A 22412-nucleotide genomic window follows, 5' to 3' on the forward strand; every position below is an offset into this window, starting at 1 on the left:
GTTTTTAAACAAAAAAACTTGAAATATTTAAAAAAAAAATAAAACCCGAATATTTATCTAAATATTTATCTTTTTATTTCAGTTCCACACATTGTCATTTTTACAACATTTTTCTATTAAAATGTTGTGATATTATACACAGTATGAGAAGGAAGCCCACGATATATAAATATCTATTGTTGAAATTTAATAAATATGCAGTGAGAGTATCAATAATAGAAGTGCGGAAAGCACAGCTGAATATAAAATTGATGAATATAAAAATGAATATAACTAAATAAATGATCTCCTAAACGATAAGCAGATTAGTAATACTGACTAACTGAAGAACTTTGTACCGTGCGCCAATCTATTCAAAATTTCGTATTCGATTTTTAGCTTAATAATATTTACACAATGTATTGTATTACATATGCATCTAGGTCAAACTTTTAAAAAGGTGAAAAAATGTTTAAAACTTTTTCCTAAAATAATCAGACTCCTTAAATAATATACATACATACATTTATAACTGTTTGCATTGTAAAGATAATTGCACGAACCTTTTGCATATAATATAAACCAGTATATTTCTATACGTATTTCGACAAAATCGTTTTTTTACTAAAAAATAATGATCAAAATAAGAGCTAAAATTATTCAAAAAAAAAAAAAACGACTTTAAAATATATAATATCCATGGACAAATTCAAGTTATTCGCTGGGATCTCACTTGTTAGAAAATAAGCACAAAAAACACCTATTTCATAGCCTATTTAATGTACCTATGTACTTAAACAATTTTATATATATATATATATATATATATATATATATATATATATATATATATATATGTATATTCTATATGCGAAAACCGACAGGATGCCCTACTAAGCGCTATCTAATCTCAGAGTAATCACTAACCGCACGGGGCGGCACGCAGAACTTATATCAATCGAATAAGCACGAAGATTATGAGGAATACTTAAATTAGTCAGTGAGATGGATGGGACTCTGCAGAAAACCCCCTAATTAAGAACATTTTCCTTAATTTCGTTCTAGCCTTAAAACTGAATTTTGTATGAAAAGAAAAACAAATTAATTTGGCTGAAACGAAGATGAAATTAAGAGTTTTGTGAAATTAAGGTGTGTCTGCACATAGTGTTATTGAAATTTATTAAAACACTAAAACATTTCAAACAGCACTATTTTTAGAAAAAGTTTTAGGAATTTGCATCCCACATAATACGTATATGTACCAAATTTCGATTATTATACCACAAAATTTTTAATATGTATTTTATTTCTCATTCTGATTTGCTGTTAAAATTTTATATTAAAATACAAAAGTATTTTTAAAATTAATTAAATTTCCATACAGATACCAGAAAAGTATTAAGTTTTCATTTCTGATTTGTAGTTATCATGCAATTAGAATAAATAAAATATAAATTTGAATTTTATTTTTAGAAGTTTCATTAAAAAATAATTGAATACTTGATACAATAAATACGTACAAAATATCAATAAAATTTAATTTTAAAAAATATACTACGAAAATATTAATATTAATAATTATTTTTTATATATTTTACATCCGGTTATAGGGCATCAGTGCAATATAGAGAACGGAAACAAAAACATTATGAATGAATATAGATTTAATTAATATTAATTAGTGCTTACTAATTAGTTTTTTATGCTGATGATGACATTCAAGAAGAGTTGAATTATAGATTATATTAAAATATATTAAACAAACGTTTAATTTTAAAAAAAGTGACCTGTAGCCTTTATATAAAATATATTGAGAATATATTAAAAAAATTTTGTAGAATCGTTCAATTATATTGCCAGGGAACTTCACAATGTGCTGTTAGAAGTACTGCATAAAATTTTCTCTAACGTTACTTGCATATAAGTTCAATTCAATTTACTTTTTCTTCACAATTTGCTGTATTCACTTTACTAAATATTTATTTTGTTTTTGCATTATCCGTCAAAAACTGTCAATTTTCATGAAAGCAGTATATCAATCCACTAAAGTCAAAATTCAATACATTCATTTCTTTACAGATACTACTTTATCAAATTTGGGTCATATTTTGACATGTAATGAAAACGCATTTGACACACCAGTCAATTAAGACAATTGCTTTAGTCATTCAATATGACACAGTGAAAATAATATGACATAAGTAGTGACTACGTGGTACACTACGTCGGTATAAGTTAATATTGTTGAAATAAAAAACAAATAAAAACAATAAAAATATAAATCCAGCATTTTAGTACAATAAAAACATTGAGTAATGAATACTAAGAGATATATGAATAAAACAAGACAATTATAGAAAATATAACAATATTAAAATTACAAATAAAGTAAGCATTTTTGAAAAGTAATTTTGCCAAATGTATCTATAGAATTTTCATTTTTTATATTTTATTTAGATCCAATATTAAATTATATTAAGAAGTAAACATTTTCAGAATATTATTTTTTAAAATTTAAAAAATAAATTTTTTTTCCTGCAAAACACATCAAGCACATGCATACTATATTTCCGATAAATAAACTTTCAAAGAATTACCTACAAAAATACCTAAATATTATTTCTGATTTCAATTTGTAATAAAATTCTACAAAAAAAACCAAAAATTTCTGGACGGTATTGTGCTTACAAGTATTTTTTAAAAATTAATTTATTCTTCATTTCACAACAGACACATACACACGATTTTACGATTAAAATCAAAGAAGAGGAACATACCAGAAAAATATTTATTTTTAATTTTTGATTCGTATGAACCAATAATTTTGGCTTAAAAAATAAATATTTCCAATGTGGTATTGTTTTTATCAATTTTTAAAAAAATTGATTTGTCAGGCGGTGCAAATATGTCACTCATACGCACCGTAACACCATTTAATCAATTTTCCACAAAAAAATGACGCTAAAATATTTACTTTTTACTTCTGAATTAAATTTAACACTAAATTTTACATAAAAATAAAGCTTCATAGAACGTTATTGTTTACAAAAATTTTTGTATTTATTGACAAAACACCATGGGTCCATATCTCCTAAGAAAAAAATTTCAAAAACTAATCTAATATGAATGTTCAATGGAAATATGTTGGAAAACTCCAGTCATCTGTTTAAATCTCATGAGCATTTCGTTTACTAATAACCTCAAATACATAAATAAATTAATTAATTTAAATTAATAAAGATAAAAATGCTAACCATTACTATTCTAATATTTATTTTATTTTTTTTTATTTAAATTAATTAAATTTCGGTGTACAATTTTTATATGAAAAAAAGAGATTGTACACAATACTACAAAAAACATATATCAAAAACAAGCATTTGAAATATTTTAAAAGTGATGCCAATTTGTTTCAACCAGACTTAATGTTGTTTTTTTACAACTCTGAAAGCAAAAATTAGGGCTAACATAGAATAAATTATTAATTTTTTTTTTGTTTTAAGAAATAAAGATTAGTATTAGTAATATAGACTAACTCAGTTATTTTTCAAATGTTTAAACAATTATTTTTACAATGAAAAAATTTTAAATCTCTATCATTTATTAAGGCTGAGATATTACCATTTAAGAGTTAGTATGAAACTGTCATAACTCCATGGATCCGTATCTTTTAGGAAAAGAGTGCAAAAATTTTTTTTAGATATGGATTTTTTAATTTTAATAAACAATCTCATAAAACATTTTAAGTCAAATCGGATACGATGGAATCAGAAGGTTCTTCTTCTGAATATATGGGCACTGTGTATAAGATGAACATGCAGTTTTATCATTTTATTACTTTGTTCTATAACTTTATTACTTTTACTTTCATTTGCTTTATTTATGACTATAATATTATGAGTAAAATACATGTTATAGTATTTTTTATTACAAATTTGTGCCATTGTTGTTAACATGATTCCCTTGACATAACATATTTACATGAAATCTATTTTAATCATAGGAAAAAACTAAGAACATGGCTCTTTTATTTTAAATATAATGGAAAATATTGCTCCTGTATTGCGCGTATATTGGATTTATCAGTGAAAAAGTGAAATTTTTTTCACCAATACTTCCGCAAAATATAATGAGAATTTGATTTTCATTTTAATTTGCTCGGTGTCTGTAATTAGTAGGTCAGCTCCAACTGGGTGCAAGAGAGAAATAATGAAATACATACACATATACATAAAACATAATTTATAAAATTATGCTGGAAAGAGCAAAAATTTATAAATGAACCAAAATTTAGCAATAAATCCTATGCGTACCGCTTTTGAATACTTCTATATTCAGTCGCCGTTTTCATTGCATTTAGTAGGGATTTAATTCTTTAAATTTCAGTTTTTATGTTTTTGTATTGAAAATTAAAATTAAACAAAAAATTACAACAATCGAACAAGTAAACTCAATTTTAAAACTAAAATAAAAAAATATTTTAATGCTATTTGCTTACAAGCAGATTAATTATCCTTCAGAGTTAAAAATATAATTTATATTTGTTTAAAATTTTCATTTCCATTATCTGAAACATAATAAGGTGATTTAGAAATACATATAAATATATATAAATACATATAAAATAAAACAGCATCTAAAATTTATAATACATAAATATAAAGTTCATCTAAAAAATAGAAACATTAAAACATGTTTTTGGATACTAAAGGCTGAGAATATAGTATATATAGAGTAAAATTAATTTTAGAAATTATTTTTATTAATTAGAAGTTTCAACTTTTTTTATTTACAAATAGACAAGATCTTCAACTAAATTTATACGTTAATCACACTACGGAAAGCATATGGAAGAAAGCATATGAGTCTAATCCGCCAACTCTCTTGACTGAGCTTATTATGTATCGACTTGGCGGCTGACTTAATATTGACTTAAAGGTAGCGTTAGTAGTACTGTTAGCAAACAACTGAAACCTTTCAACATGTGGGAAATTAATAGGAGTACGTTTATTGGTGTTAAAGTAAGTGTACATGGAAACGTAGAAATTTATATCTAAATATTTGAGTTTATCAAAAATAGATTGTTCTTCCTTTTCATGATTTTGTCCTAAACATAATTTTCTTGCCATTGTTTGCTTAATTAGTATTAATTTTAATTGTTTTTTCTGAATTTATGTTTACTTTTAACGTAATAAATTTAAATATTAAAATTGTCAAATATTGAAAGAGTCAAGAATTTTTACCACATTTTTGGTTTTTTGTTTTAGATATGTGTTTATATAGGGATGCAACGGACAGAAGTATGTGCCTTAATAGGGGAGTGATGCCAATATACATTCTAGCCTCCTAACAGTCAACTTTACCTACACGTGGTGCATACTGTTCTCGCATACGTGGCGCTGGCAACCGAGCACGACAGTATTAGTTTCCTTAGCAGAAAGGAAATTCTCTAGTTACCAAATACCAATATTATCCCCTCATTTTTGCAGGCGATCTGGTCTTCCAGGTTGTGGGAAGGTTGGTCTTCCAACACCTACTACACAACCTTATTTAAAAAAGAAGGAGGCCAAGGTTCACACTGTACTGTAGTGCCAAATAAGAAGAAGATGATACTTATTTATAAAATTATAATTATTTATAAAAATTAAAATTAAAAAGAGTGATTTTTATTTGAAAACCAAAAAAAAAACATTTTATATAAATAAACTACTTAACCCCAATAATAATAAAAAAATATTTTTCCATTTTATATAATACAGAGGTAAAATGTAATAAAAAGATATATTGTAAATATACTAGAAATTCGAAAGTTCAAAAAAAAAAAAAAATAATAATGCTTATCATATATATTTATATATTTGTTTGTATATATTTTGTGATGTGAGGTTTTACATTTCTCAGGCTTATAATCATATAGATAAATATATTATCTATTATAATAGATATCTAATAATAAAGATATCTAATATCTAATATAATAGATATTAGATATAATAGAATATTAGATATAATAGATATTATGTATATAAATATATTATTATATAAATAATCAGCACAAAAAATCCATCATGGTCGTAGTGCTCTGCTCCGGTGGAAACTAGAACCCTGTTTATTTCTATTCTATAATAAATGAATACCTATATTAAAATTTAAAAGATTTTTACGTTCCTTTTATTGGTACATTAATACTTGAACTTCCTATTGGTTAGAGTGTGTCAGCTGATTACTTACGAGACAACACGTTTTAAGTGTTATTGTCATATATTATGAAATAAATATATAATATCATATATCATTATATGAACACCGCCACTCTTATATTCGAAGAATATGGGTGTGAACTACGCCTAATTTAAGTAAGATGTCTCCTCTTAGTTTTTTAAGATTATAATGACCACTTTAGACTTCAAGAGCTTTGAACATTAAATAAAACTCAGAGTTATAATTGAACAGCGATCATAGATTACTGCTAGGACTATGTTATGCAAACAGTCAGACCATAAACTCAGTCAGTTTTAAGTTCTGTTTAAAACATAACGATGAATGCATGTTATATAGACAGTCAAATCTCATTTAACCATTTCATACCATTTTTATTATTTGAATTCTTTTTTCTTGTGTTTATATTCAAAAAGTAATACTTATTGTTTATATCTTGTCAGTATTCAGAAATGTGCTCTTAAAACAAACAAATTGTAACATTTTTTAGTGAGCAACATTATTTTGAATTTTCTGATGAAGTACAGAAAGTCTCATCATCGTGACTACAATTTAATAGAGTTTCACGCCTTTGCTGTCACTATTATTTTATTGATTTTCATTGGAAGTAACAATAATTAAATATACGACGTGACCGTGACTGACAGCATAACATCACTACTGCACTTGTTAAGCACATTTTGTTTAAATTTCAAAAGAAATGTTGTATCTTGCAGCTTCCACAGTTAAAGGCAATGATGACGTTTAATTTAAAAGTTAAGGATTGACTTTTTTTACATGTCGGCATACGTTCACCGAATCGAACGCAGTCATATGTCATAAAACCACCCATATGCCATATTAAAAAACAGAATTTAAAATAGTAAATATTTTTTGACGAAACATGAAGGTTTTAAATAATAACAAAAAAAAAATAAATAAATCGAATAATACAATATATAATATAATATATAATAACGAAAAACGAAACTAAAAAATTAAGAAAACAGAAATCAAAAATATTGAAAATTCTCACGAAATTAAATGAAATAATATAAAAAAAATAACATAAGATTAAAAAAAATAAAATAAAATCATTTACTATATGTTAATGATCTATTATAAAATTTTAATAAAAAATTAAAAAAAAATCTGTATAAATTATAGAATGCTATAAAGTCTTTCAGCGGTGATATAAAAATAGAGTTTGGATAACGTCAATGTACAATAGTTCACTTATTAAGAGAATTAGTACAAGATGTTGAGAAAGTCAATCATGATTTTAAAACAAAACGAATGAAGAATCTTCATAGAAATGAACCTTACCAGGAATATGCAAAAGTTTATTCCGGTATAACTAAGAGATGGGTCCAGCAAAATAGACGCAGCATATTAATTTGACACACACTTCATTTTGTTTGCCTGACATTAAACTACAAATATATATAGGTAAGTTGAGTCTGCCAAAAACTAGCCTCTATATTTTTTCGTTTAGTCATCATGCTGAATTTTGAGAGAGACAGAGAGAGAGAGAGAGTGAGAGAGAGAAAGAGAGAGAGAGAGAAAAAAAACATTTTGCTTTTCTTATTCAATTGAAAGAAAAAAGCAATTGAAATTCATAATTTGATGGTAGAAACTTATGGTGAACATGCTTCCATGGATTAGAATATGTAAGACGTAGTTCCGACAATATAAATGTAATCATTTTTATATTAAACACAATGAACACTCGGATAGACGTTAAAATTGTGAAGAAGAGCAATTACAGAAGTTATTGAATGATGACCCAACTTAAAAACAACAGCCATTAGCAAAAGTTTTAAACATTTCACAAGAAACAATCAGCAGACGTTAACGCACAATGAGGGAGATCAATAAACTGAGTAAACTCAAAAAATTGCAAAATCACTTCTGATATTCCCCTTCAACGCCACTAAAGATAATCATTACAATAGATGATAAAAAATGGATTCATTTTGAAAAATAGATGCGGAAAAAATTCTCATTCATTCCTGTCTCTATAATCTTCTTATTATTTACTTCGTATAGTGGGGCATAGGACCGCAACGATTCTCTTGAACTGCACTCTGTTAAGTGCTTCTCTGCATATATCGTTCCATGTGTGATGCGGTTCTTTGATTTCTCTTTGAATTGTCTTTCTACAAGTTAAATCCGGTGCATCAGAGCATCTGCAGCCTTGTGGGTCTCACGTCAAAGGTTATTGTAAAATGTATATATTTAGTTTTTGAATTGTATGCTGGATAGTATTAATATGTCTATATGGTAAGTTCAGTATAATAATACATATATATAAAGTCATTAAATTTAAGAAATAAATACGTAATATTTTGACTTTTGATGAATTAAGACTGTTTAAATTTTGGTATGAAGTAACTTGAAGGTCAATGTTAAGGAAATAATACTGTTGCAATATTTGGCAATATCTATTATAATACTGTTATAATGAAAGTGAGTGAGCAGAAAAAACAAAAACAAAAAATTTTAAATCAAAACGTAAGCTGATTTTTACAATACCTCATATGTAATACTAATATATGTAATACCTAAGACCATAAAAGAGTTCAACATCAACAACAGCAACAACAATTTAAGAAGCTTGAACATTAACTTGTAGTTTGAAATTTGTGTTGGTCAACTTGTAGAACCTAAACCACCCAATGGTTCTTTAACAATAAAATATACTAAAATGAATTATATAACCATCACTCACAATTGATTTAAATATTAAAAATTTAAAATTTTCCTACTTGAAGTGAACTTATCAACATGAGATACATAATCTTCAACAAAATACAACTCAAGGTAAATATTTGTACTATAAAGTTGTTGCACTTTGACGTAATATTGCAATTATTTCCGGATCAAAAAAATTAATATACATAACAGGTTGGTATACAAATATTTTCAAAAACTTGTATAACATTAAGTAGTAACTTAAAATTGTGAATCTTAAGGAAAAAAGTAGTGTGCAATGGGCTTTGATATTCCCACAAGATACGAAACTATACTAACTTAAGCTCTAATTAACATTTCAACATAGATATCAGCACAGCATGCGGTACAATGTGTTTGACATCCTTCAAAGGTGCGTTGCTATCACTAAAATGTAGCCAAAGTTTTGTAAAAAGAAGTTTTGTAAATATATATACTTGCTTCAGTTTGTACTGAGTCTGTACTTGATATCTGAGAAAATTTAAAATAAATTGCTAATTATATAGTTTTACCTCATTTAATTTCCTTTCAATAATACTGCGGTAAACTTTAGACAAAATTAAATTGCAAATCTGACAACTTTAAGATAAAAACTTTTTTAGATGAAAAAAATTTTAAAATTTTAAGTTATGCATCAGTTGAGTAACCACATTGGGCTTACAAAATACAGGGTTATTCATCTTATATTGTTGAAAGTAAACGTAAACAAAGTAAGCTTGCGATTCAAACATCTGAATAATATTATTATTGCTAAATGTTGTTGTTATTCCAACTTTGTCCTGAGGTGTACAATACGACATCGTTTAAATGCCATCTATAGCATGTCTAAAAGTGCTAGATATTTTTGAGGAATTTTATATAGTTAACAATAACTCAGTCATAAAATTTTCAAACATCTATAGTTTATAATATGTTCAGACAGCCAAATTTCCTTAATTTCGTAACAATGAAATTAAGTTAATTTCGAAAGTGCTTATACGGCCCAAAATTGAGGAAATCAAATTAAGGAAATTTGTTTACAAATCGAATGTTAAAAATTACTTGCTCCAAATACCATTTGTATCTGGGAAATTTTAAAAGTTATTATTATAACTATAAAGCATGGCATTCAGTAGTTTTATTTGCTTTAGTGGATTTCAGATAAGTGAATTACTATTTTTCACTCTATTTTAAAATAATAACAGTTACAGTTCTTTCTCTATGTTCAAATTTAAAAATTTGTATTGCTTTGAAAATATTTCCCAGTTTTATTAAAGTCAATTGTCATTGACATTTATTTAAAAAAAATGTCACTTTTTCGTTATCTTAACTTTAGCTTTAGCATAAGATTGATCTTATGTGTAAGATTTAAAATGTCCCTTAATTTCAGCCTTCGTTTCAATGAAATTAAGAACATTTTCCTTAATTTCGTTCCAACCGTAAAATTGAATTTTGTATGGAAAAAACAACTTAATTTGGCTGAAACGAAGATGAAATGAAGAGTTTTGTGAAGTTAAGGTGTGTCTGAACATAGCATTATATTATACATGTGCTTCACTATATCTTTATTTAAATTCAAGTTCAGTTTTCATTACAAGATATGTCTAAAATGGCTGTAATTTAATTGGGTCAAAATCGATTAACAGAATTTCTGGTATACTGTGATCAGATATACGAAACAATTGCCTCATCACGCTTCTCAGAAAGAGGGGCTTGTAAGAATTCTATCTGAGGTGGTGTGGTAATCTCGGATACTTCGTATCCGAAACAATATTTTCGTTTGTTACTTCGACCAATACGGAATTGTGTTGCACGTCCTTAGATGCTGTTTCGTAGAGTCCAAATGCCTTAGCTAAACACTTTTCATTGACGATGTGATCAATGAATTCCTCAGAATTCTATCTGAGGTGGTGTGGTAATCTCGGATACTTCGTATCCGAAACAAAGTTTACGTTTGTTACTTCGACCAATACGGAATTGTGTTGCACGTCCTTAGATGCTGTTTCGTAGAGTCCAAATGCCTTAGCTAAACACTTTTCATTGACGATGTGATCAAAACTCACATACTCAGGAACTTTTCCAAAGGACTAAGCCAAACAAAACATATTGTATGGTTTTTGGTAACGTCCTATCGAAAACACAAATATTAAAAAAAGTATATAATTATGTTTAAGTTTTGATAAGAATTGATGGTTTGGTCACACTTTCGTAATTTTTAAAAAGATTACGTGGCTATCACACCTACAGGGGCTATAACAATTAAAAACCATATTATATAGTATACGTTACTATTCAAGACAATTTGTTTTGTTGATATATGCACAAAACAAAAATTGATTCACATCACCAAAAAATACTTGTGGCGAAAAATTATCATCATTTTTGTTAAAAGTTTCCATAGTTTAAATAAATTTAGTAATGGGTGAAATGACAAATGTTATTAAATCAAATAATATGATGCCTTGGGTTACAATTTGATAAGACCCATAATTAAAATTATTTATAATATTACAATTTATTTATTTAAAAATCTAAGAAAGTATAAAAAATATATATAATATTTTATTTTAGTGTACATACGAATGATATCATAGGAATATTCCATGCCGAAGCCAATAAAGCTTCATATGTACAGCTCTCGTCTGGACCAATGAAAGCGACAACGTTTTCCTCACGCATTTGTGTCATAAATCTGTAAATTATGTCAATTAATTACATTTTTGTAAACACAATGTTTTCAATTATTTTTAAATAAATATTTTAGTTTTATTAATTACAATTATTAAAAGCAAATATATAATTTAAATGCATTAAGTGCCCTTGGAGCACACGATGTATATTTGACTCACACAAACCTGCAAAGGCTTGTACTTAGACTAATGTTATTTTAAAATTAATTTAAAACTCGAAAAAAAAAATTTTTTTTTGTTGTTGTAAAATCACACAATGTCATTTACAATTAAAAATAATTAGGAATTAAAATTTTACAAATTGATGAATATTGCAACATGTTCCTGCCATTAAATTTACCACATAAAAACTGTAATTTTTTATATGAACAAAACAGCTGCTTGAAAGTTGCATTATTCAGTGTTTTCATATATTACAATCACATTTTTTTTAAATTTAATTTTTTTTACAGTTATCCGGAACATTTTTACTCATTCTGCACAGTGCGGACTATATAACCCCTTTATTCAATTTTACTTATTCGGTTTTTTAACCTCACAGCTCTTGCATAGCCTCCAAGACAGCCTTTCAACTATGCTTACGGTGTCCTCTCCTTATTGTCATTAACATTGAATAGTCTTGAATAATTTTTTACTATCTACTTAAAAACGCGAATCTATTTAACCCACTGGACTTTGATAAACTTATCATAATTTGTATCTTTGTTAAATGGAAGCAAAAGTTTTGATTTGTTTTTTTTATTAAGTGGCATTCCTTTTAATCTCATATTTGAAGTTTGTAAAGTTCTTATTTTCAAATGAGTAATTATCCATACTATTAGCCTTGTTAATACTTTGTTCGTCATTAGTATTTTAGATTGAAGTTATACCAGTTTAGAGATTTTATAGTCCCAATTACACTCACAAAATACTAGATCATATCTTCAGGACAGAACGTTTTGTATAAAGGTTGAAAGCTATACAATAGCTAATCTTGACAGAATATACCAAACGAGTGTTTGAATATACCAAAGAACACTCGACTTGTCACTTCTATGTTAGCTGATGATACCGCTATCCTTAGTTCTCATCAAAATAGATTCATAACACCAAGAGACTAAATTGAACAACTCGAACTCATTGAAACTTGACTGATCAAGTGACGTATTTGCATAAACAAAAGTTAAAGCATGCATGTAACGTTTACCCTGTGTAACGATACATATCTCCCAGTTAGCCTAAACAGCATCACTACTCCATAATCAAACACCGTATTGTATCTGGGTGTTCATTTGGATTGGAGACTAAATTGACGCAAACATCTTAAAGCTAAGTGAAGTCAAATAAAGCTAAAGGCACCAAAAGTTCTTTGGTTATTGGTTATAGCAAAAACTCCATGTTACGGCTAAATCACAAAGTGTTGCTCTATAATAGTTCACTTAAGCCAATCTGAAAATATGGTGCTAAATTATGGAGCAACGCATGTTCCTCTAACATTGACTTAATTCAACGTGTTCAATCCAATATCCGTATATAGGGGACGATAAGATTCATGAAGTTCTGAAAATACCACTCATCAAAGATGAACCATTTCACACTTCGAGTCCCAAATAATATCATCTTGTTCTTTACTGTCTTTTTAATTTATTTAAGGCCATCGGCTAACCCATGTAGTGTCAATACGCTAGTATGATCGGATACCCAATATTCCTTGGGGTTATTTAAGGTATCAGAAATTGCGTATAGGTGACACTAGGTATTTGGAAGAAGATCCTTTGTAAAATCAAATGCACATATCCATATTCCTTATAAATATTAAAAATTTTATCTATTTTTGAATTTGAAACAAAATTAACCTATTAGTTTTCAATTAGTGAATTAATAAATAATAAAATTAATGAAAAAGTGATCGACATATGCTAAAATTTTTTCTTTTTAAGAATCAGGAATATCCTATATATATATTTTAATTCAATCCTTTCAGAGCATCGGTGGTTTAATGGTAGAATGCTCGCTTCCCAAGCGGGCGGCCCGGGTTCGATTCCCGGTCGATGCAAGTTTTTTATATAACATTTCATATTTTTTAATTTCAATTAGTTGGAAATAAATCGAACAATTCATACTTATTAGCTCTAACAATATATTTGACAAAATTATTAAATTTACTTCATATAATTTAATAATTATATTTTTATATTATTTATACTATATTATTTATACTATATTATTTATTTTAGATTTAGATTTAGATTTGCCTAAACTTATATTCACATTAATAGAAAATCGCACTTACAAAGACACCAGAGGACTGCAATAATTCATAATTTTAACACTCAGAGTACACTCATGAAAAATCAAATATAAATGAGTAAAAATATTTTTCTCACACATTATCATTATGCATTTATATTCGCCGCAGAAATGATTTAAAAGTATATTCGTTAAGGATAACCGGTGCTAACGTATCAGTTTCACAAGAATACATACTCATTTCTAATTAGAGTAGTACCTATAAGTGAATCATGAATCATAGCATATACTCAAGTGAGTGTGAATATACTTATCGAAAATAAATGATTGGAATCACTTGTAGCATTCAAAAGTGCTGTGTGTGACCGTTGTTGTTTGCTAAGCAAAAAAATGTGTGATATTTTGAAATGTGAATAAGAAATAAATATTTTCCTGGATATTAAAATATATTTTTTTGTAAGAAAACTACTCGTTATCACGTTATTATTATATTTTCTTAACCATCATTAGACCCCAAAAAATGCAAAACGAATGAAGTTCATTAATATTCATAAGATGAGTAGTCCATTCCTATAAATCTATACTGTAAAAACTTTTGAAAAAAAATTTTTCTGAATCTATTAACATACAAAATTTTGCAGAAACTCTATGTTTTATTTGTTTCGAAAATAATATTAAAGAAATCAATTTTTGTAGAGAACCTAATTTGTTTTTATTTCAGCAGTTTCGAAAATTTTTTTGTTATAATAGAGATTATTTTGAATCAAATGCATATATTATGCTGGATGATCAACTCTTTTTCACGAAGACCAGATGCGGGTTCACACGATATATGGTAAGAGAATATGGCAAATTTGGAATCATACAGATTCCGATGAAACAGAAATTTCAATGACAGTGGCAAGCATCTGCCATTAAATATGTGATAAATGAACTTCTCTATGGATATATGCAGAAAATGTAAATAAAGGAAAACCTAGGTATGAAAAAATTCTGAGATATTAAATGAAATACATTTTTTAATAAAATTTTTAAATGAAATAAAATAAAAATAAAATGTTTACAATAAATAATTACAGCATAAGTTGAGTATCCTTCTTATTATACTACAAGTATTAAAGTACTTTACGAAACAATTAATTTGTGTTTAATAATATGAGTATTATACTTACTCTAACTTATTCATCAGTAATAATTTCCTTGATAGATAAATTTATTATCAGATATTGCATCAACTGAGTACCACGCCATCTATTGAGTTGGGCCTAATGCTGCACCTAATGCCACATAATCATTAAAGTAAACAAATGTCACCATTATCTACTTTTAAACTTAAAGGTTGCTTCACAGTGGAAGGCTAGTGAGTATGGAAACGGCTTCGTTCTAAATCTTTTCAATTTTACTTCAAATAATATTGATTACATCTTACCCATTCTCAATTTCTTTGTGAGATGTAATATAAAGTTCCTTTCTAGAGACAAAAACCTGTCAGAAAGTTACGAATTGTACCCTTGGTACTTGCAGTCTCAGAAAATTATTTACGAATAATTAAATATAAGAAATAATTTCAAGACCACTGATAATCTTGGTACTTGGTAATACTCGAGACAGCTGTATGGTCAGCCGAAAATTCAATTAATTAAAATAACAGAAAACAATTCTTTATGTTTAATTATAATTTTCTTAATTTTATTCTTTGATTTTTTAGTTTCATTTTTTTATTTTATTTTCTGATTATATATAAGTAATATAAAATGTTTGCTAATTTTGATATTTATTTTTATGGGCACATAATATGATTCTTTTTTGTCGTGATAAAAATTATATAAACAACACCTTCATATGTGAATACATTCAATTAATTAAGAAGGGTATATTCTTTCAGTTATATAAATAACCTTAAACCCTGGTATCAGAACTTTATTGAAATCATTGATTTTCGCATGTGATAAAAACGGTCACTTTTTTTGAACTGTTTTGTCCATATTAGGAACTAATATTTGTTAAAGTCACCTATAACTGATACAACACTACGAATCGTTTAGGATTTGATTAAATTTCGACATAGAGCACAATATTATTTGATACTATCTTGAGATACTATCTGAGATTTTAATTTTCGATTACTTAGTATTCATATTTTAACCTCAAAAATGAATTTTGAATATTGTTCCCTAGTTAACTATATTAAAATTTTTAAAATTTGTGGAATTAATTTATTGTAGTATTTAACTACTACTCATAATTTATAATGGTACATAAGAGTACTGTTTAAAACAAATGTATCTCATATTTTTATATCATATTTACAAAGGCAGTATCCAATTTTATGTGTATGGACAACGAAGAACCGCACACTTTAAATTCTATATTAAAATTAACACTTTATCCAATTTCTTTCAGTTATACTTATAAACATATTTATACAAACCAGATAAGAATTATAATTCTCAATAAATCAAATCAACTTTAAAATCAAATTGATGGGAATTATAATATTTATATTTTTTTGTCGTATGTTCCAAAATAAAAATGCATTTATTTCAAAAACTATAATATTTAAAAATACATTACAAAGTAATTTCTATGAAACCTAATACCAAGAACTTAGTGCTTACCAACTGAAAATTAATGTGAAATTAATATAAAAAATTGACATTCTCCGCTTAAACCATACTTGACATATTTTTTGACATATTCTGAGATTTAGTTGGCGCTCTTAATAGTTTTTAATTTTTAATCAAGAAAAGTAGAACACATGAATGTTCCCTGCAAAATTGATCTATTTCTGATAATGTCATGAAAATTCAGTTGTATCTTAAACTTTGTAGCCTATCTTGTTAGTTCTCACTTTTTAACTATTAATTGCTGACCCCATGATAGAAGTATGCAATTAATGAATAAATGATCCATCGGCTCTTCTACTTCAAACCATTTGTACGTATATTCGTCTGACGCAAAAATGCCTACTGTATGGAGGTGTAAGTTGCAAATGTAGTATCCTGTGTCGGCTTCATATTGGATTCTAACATAACGTCAATTCAATAGTAAAATATTTGTATACACTATTTATATACACTATTTTTGTTAAAGAATCAGAATTACCTTAAAGTTATAATCCTTAATATTCAGACAAACATAGATAAGTCAGTACGGTAATACATTTTTTTTTGGAGTGCTATTAAAGCTGTGGGCTTGTAATTGCTGTGGGCTTAATTTTACCTATTTGACTTGGGACTAATATCCCGCTTCCAAGGTAATCAAGCCTACGTCTTGCAACCGTTGGGCAGTTGCATAGAACATGTTCTGATGTTTCCTTCTCCTCATAACAGAGTCGACAGGAGTCACTTTCTACCACACCTATAATCTTCATGTGGTAGTTAAGTCTACAGTGTCCTGTAAGTACGATGAGACTAACAATAAGTTTTAAAATTTTATCTCTAATTACATAATATTACAATTTTTTATTTCAACTATACATTGTATAATATAAAATAGTATAAGTAAATTTCATTGGAATGAATGTTAAGTGGTTCATTAAGAAAACAATTGAGCTTTGTCAGATCACTAAGAAAAGAATGGAGTTTTTACTTGTACCTATTAAATTTTAATTAATAGCTGTACGGTCAGGTCTTTTGAGCGGGAAGTATAGAATAGAAGCGATAGATTCTTTGCTAAGCATTTGATTATATTTTTTTCTTATATTATCAAATTCTGCCTTAACTAAGGGAATTTGTAGATCTCGATGGATATTTTCATTCCTAATATACCATGGCGCACCAGTAATTGTTCTCAGTATTTTTGACTAAACTTTTTAAAAAATTTCAATATTTGAAACACTAGCAGAACTCATTCTGTCAATAGTTGTTGGTATATTATTTTATTTTCTAGTAAGCAAAAATCAGCAATTTATGTACATTTGCCTATGAAATATATGAACACCACTATTGACATCAACAAAATCATATTTTGACGTTTGATAGGCAGTGGCGGAGCTAGACCAACTCTGGACGTCGGCGACATCAGAAATGCTTCTTTTATTACTAAGTTATAGAAATAAATAAATTACATTTATTAGTACGACGAAGCATTCATAAATGATTTATTGCTAATCAAATTAAAATAAACATAAATTAAAACAAATGAATTTTCCTACTTTAAGTCTCACTGAAGTTTTTATAAAACTATATCATAATTTGCACCAGGTGCTATTTTTGTTTCAATTGATGCATTTACCCCAAGGCAGATATTCTCTCTTAACTCATCGTACTTCTCAAGTGGGTCTTATTCAATTTTAACTTTGAGAAAGTTCTTTCAGCAGAGGCTGTGCTGACTGGAACTATGAGCATGATTCTGGGGTAATTTTTTTCAATCGAGATGTTCTTTTATTGTTCTTTTAATGCACTTTTAATGTGATTTTATTTTCGATTGGTAAATCTCGGGCAAAATGTATAACACTTGAGATTAATTTATAAGACATGTTTTGCCAGAGTAACAAGATTACCCTGAAATTAACAGCTGTTTTATATAATTTGACTTTTAAACTGTGATTTGATTCGATATGTGTATAAGTGAAAAATGTAAATGTCTAACAACACTAGCACAAAAGTGTCAGATTACTCTAAAAATGTCAAACAAAATTTTTCAAATCGAGAGTACATCTAGATTAAATCCAGATTTACCAATCGAAAACGCCATATATAAAAATTCGGATATACTTTTTCTAAATTATTTTCTTTAATAATCTGAATGAATTGTTTTATATCATTGATTGAGTCTACTAAGCGACTGTAAAAACTGCAGTTCCTGATACAGTTCAAAAGAATGAATACCGGTGTTTGCACGTTCTCGAAGTATTATACCTAAAGTGTTACAATGTTTGAGAATGTCTTTGTGTGATATACTTTTCATCACATTAATCACATGATTAATGTCATATATGAAACCAAATTTACTTAATACTGTATATCAACAGATTGGATGGATTCATCAATATGTTCATAACTGAACAAACGTTTCTCTTTGCTATTCTGTTTCCTTTAACAAACAATTGAGCTTGTTTAACGCTTTTCTAGAATCATCAGTTTTATTTCTCTGGCCATTTATGCATATCATCTATGGTACCACAATGGGCCATTATTTGAGCTCAACTGGGCTTTTTGGGACACTAAGCCGCCACTTCAACCTATCTACCTACCTATGCATATCAGAACATTATCAAATTGCCAAAAATTTTGTTCAGAGATAGATTTTTAGGTCATTTTTGAAAAAACTAGATAGATCTTACTGATAAACCGTTTTCGCTGTTGTAGAAAAATTACCTGCATCAATCAGAAGCAAATTCTAACTTTGATACCCACAAGACGTAAAAACATTGAATATATACATTGTTAAGAAATGTTTTTATATACGTAATCAGATACAAACAAAATAGTTTCTTCTCTAGTAAGTGTATTTAAGATTTTAAGAAATATATAGAACTTCTTGCAAGGTCATAATGGGCGCAAGGCCGCCATTGTCACAGCATCAAATACTTTTTTTTTCTGTTACATAATTCTAAAAAATATAAAATTGTATATTAAAAAATTCAGTTACTGCAGAATCTACCAATTTATATATAGTAAAAAAAAATGAAAGATACTGAGAATTACAATTTCTCTTTAATTCAACTAATGTAATAAAATTTTAAATTTTTAATTAAACTATAAAGAAATCAAATTTAATTAGATATTTCTTTTTATTTTATTTTTAGTTTTATAAAACAAAAACAGAACTTAATTTCGTCAAAAAGGCAAATACCGCCAAACTTTCATAACTCCAAGTACCATTTTGCATAAAAATGGTTCGACTTATGAAGACTTCGAGTTAAAGAATTTTTTAATTTGTCAAAAATAATTATTTACGAATAATTAAATACAAGAATTATTTCCAAGACCACTGATGAAGGGTATTTGGCAATACTCGAAACAGCTGTATGGTCAGTCAAAAATTCAATTAATTAAAATAATATAAAAAATAAAATTTTTGTTGTTGTATTTCACAACTGTTCGAAAAAACCTCTTAATTTTTTTTTTGAAAAAAAACTAGAGTTACATTTTAAGCCACAATTGTATTTGTTTATTTGAAATCAAAGACAGCATAGAAGTTGTGGTGTAGTAACATATTGACAAACTAGGGTTTGGGATTTTAATTTTTTTTTATTAATTTCAGTAAAAGGAGATTCCAATTTATTCAAAGCCTTATAGTCAGTTGCAGTGTTTAGAATATTTAATTTTTTTCTTTTTTATATATATATATATAGTTCAGCTGCAGCCAAGGTCCTTAGAAGAATATTTGTATTTCTAGCTCGACTTCGATTCGCTGGGCCGCTTGTCGATCGTATTTCTATGGTCTCAGCTTACGTTTGAAATAAATCCCTTATTTTATTTCAATCGGTATATATCATTATTATTCTTCAATAAACTTGATGCACACGGTAATTATATATAAACAAAATGTAAGAGTTTAAATCACAAATAAGAATATTAACAAACGTAGCTATATATTTAAAGCACACAAATATTGTATAGACACAGCTATACAATCCGTAGACGCAACTATTGTTCAAAGCACAGTAATATTGTATAGACAAAGCTATACACCCCGTCAGCGCAACTAATATTCTGGGCACAGTAACGATATGTAGCTATAAGTATTCAAGGCATAATAGTGATGTCTAGATATAGCTAATATTCTGGGCACAATCACGATATGTAGACGCAGCTAGTTCTGTTTAATGCACAATAATGATATCTAGACGCAGATAATATTAGTACGTTTTAAAATAAATAGAAGATTGTAAGAGTTATTTTTTTGCGTGAAAAAATAAAGGATATAAAATAATAATTATTTTTGATAAATATAATAGAAAGCAAATTTAATTATTATTTTTTGAGTTTTATTTTCAAATGCGAATGATAACAGTTAAAAGGTGAATTTTATTTTTTAATGAGAACTGTTACGGTTCTTGGATCAACCATATAAATTCAAATTTATTTTTAAACAAAATAAAGTGAACTTAATGAAACAAGGAATAAAAATTAGTTAAATTAATATTATTTATTTATTTGTGAGTTGAGGACTGCTAGATATGTTACTTCGCTCTGTGCTTATATTCATGTTAAGAATTATATTTAAATTTTATTTAATATGTCTTTGGATGGATGTAGGTTTATTAAATTAATATTATAAAATATATTTAATAAGAAAACAAGACTTGTTGTTTCTTAGAGTTAGAGACAACTCTAAGTTGTTTTTTAAAAATTACGGATTTATTCAATTCTGCGTGTCATGAAACTTTTGTTAAAAGTCCTTCATATTTTTACGAGTACAAGAGTATAAAGTTTTTAACTGAAAAAGAATTGCGGTATTTTATTCCACGAAAGTATTTAAAATAGAACTAGATGCTGTCCTTCATATTTTTACGAGTATAAGAGTATAGAGTTTTTAACTGAAAAAGAATTGCGATATTTTATTCCACGAAAGTATTTAAAATAGAACAAAATGCTGTTATTTTGTTGAATAATAATGTATCTTATACTTGAAAAACAAAAGACATGTTAACTTATTTTTACGGGAGATCAAGTACGTTTACATATTTCGTAATAATGAAGTAATAAGCACAATTTTATATACGAATATACAATTTTAAGTCACAAATGTTTGGTGCTTAAATAAATTCTGAGAAAATAATTATTTCAATTTAATATTTTAATTTTGGTTTGACAAATCTAATTGAAAACAAATATATAAACCCTTATCAATTATACTGATATTTAATATGTATTTGGCAGCACTTACTTACATATCAAGTTATATGTTTTCAAAGCTTACATAAATATATTGTTAAAATAAATCTATTATTTATACATGTGGAGCTCTTATTTGAATCTCAATCGATTTGTATAAAATTTAATTAAACCATTCAAAGTAGCTTATATAAATACAAAGTTATTTTACAATTGCTTGCCGGTGTTGATACAAAAATTTAATATTAATTATACTAATTATAGTGCAACCGGCTTATATTTGAAAAGTTATTTGTATAGAATAGTTTATTTGTTTAGAATAGTTCATGCATTCCTTCACTTAATCCAGTTGAATTTACGTAAAAACCAATTAATAGTTCACATTATTTGGTTTAATTATTTTATCAGAAAATTGCCAATAAGCAGGCAGGCACAATAACACACGATTATTATTCAATCTTCTAGTCAATAGTTTGAGATTGAGATTGAGAATATAAAAAGAAAAAATTAAGAGGAAGAAGAAAGCAAGAATGATTGGCATATATGCATGAGGATGGAAGAGACGCGTATAAATTTCTACCGATTCGCGAATCAGTGCTCCAAATGAAAATTATTTTATTTAATTTTTTTGGATTTAACAACAACAAATCTTCAATTTGTCAAATGTACTTATATTTATAGAACACAATATACAGAATTTTGTTAATATCGGTTAAGACTTACATATAACTGTCACTTCTGCCGATTTAGACAGTAGTTTGAATCTGTCAGAAAGAAATTCTTTTTTTTTTTTGATATGTACTTTAAATATGGAACT

The 22412-nt window shown here is 27.0% G+C and overlaps 1 protein-coding gene and 1 non-coding gene across 2 annotated transcripts in view; one reads left to right on the forward strand and one right to left on the reverse strand.

Moving 5' to 3' along the window:
• The window catches only part of LOC119688318 (guanylate cyclase 32E), a 100526-nt gene that overhangs the window by 46261 nt on the left and 31853 nt on the right, over nt 1-22412 (reverse strand). The window contains exon 3 of the mRNA XM_038102996.1: nt 11470-11581. Within this exon, the coding sequence (XP_037958924.1) occupies nt 11470-11581 (112 nt within the window). The remainder of the gene's footprint in view (nt 1-11469; nt 11582-22412) is intronic.
• Nucleotides 13544-13614, forward strand: Trnag-ccc. The gene has a single exon. It is a non-coding gene; the product is annotated as a tRNA-Gly (tRNA).

Source organism: Teleopsis dalmanni, chromosome X, assembly GCF_002237135.1.
Source record: "Teleopsis dalmanni isolate 2A chromosome X, ASM223713v2, whole genome shotgun sequence".
Taxonomy (NCBI): Eukaryota; Metazoa; Arthropoda; class Insecta; order Diptera; family Diopsidae; genus Teleopsis; species Teleopsis dalmanni.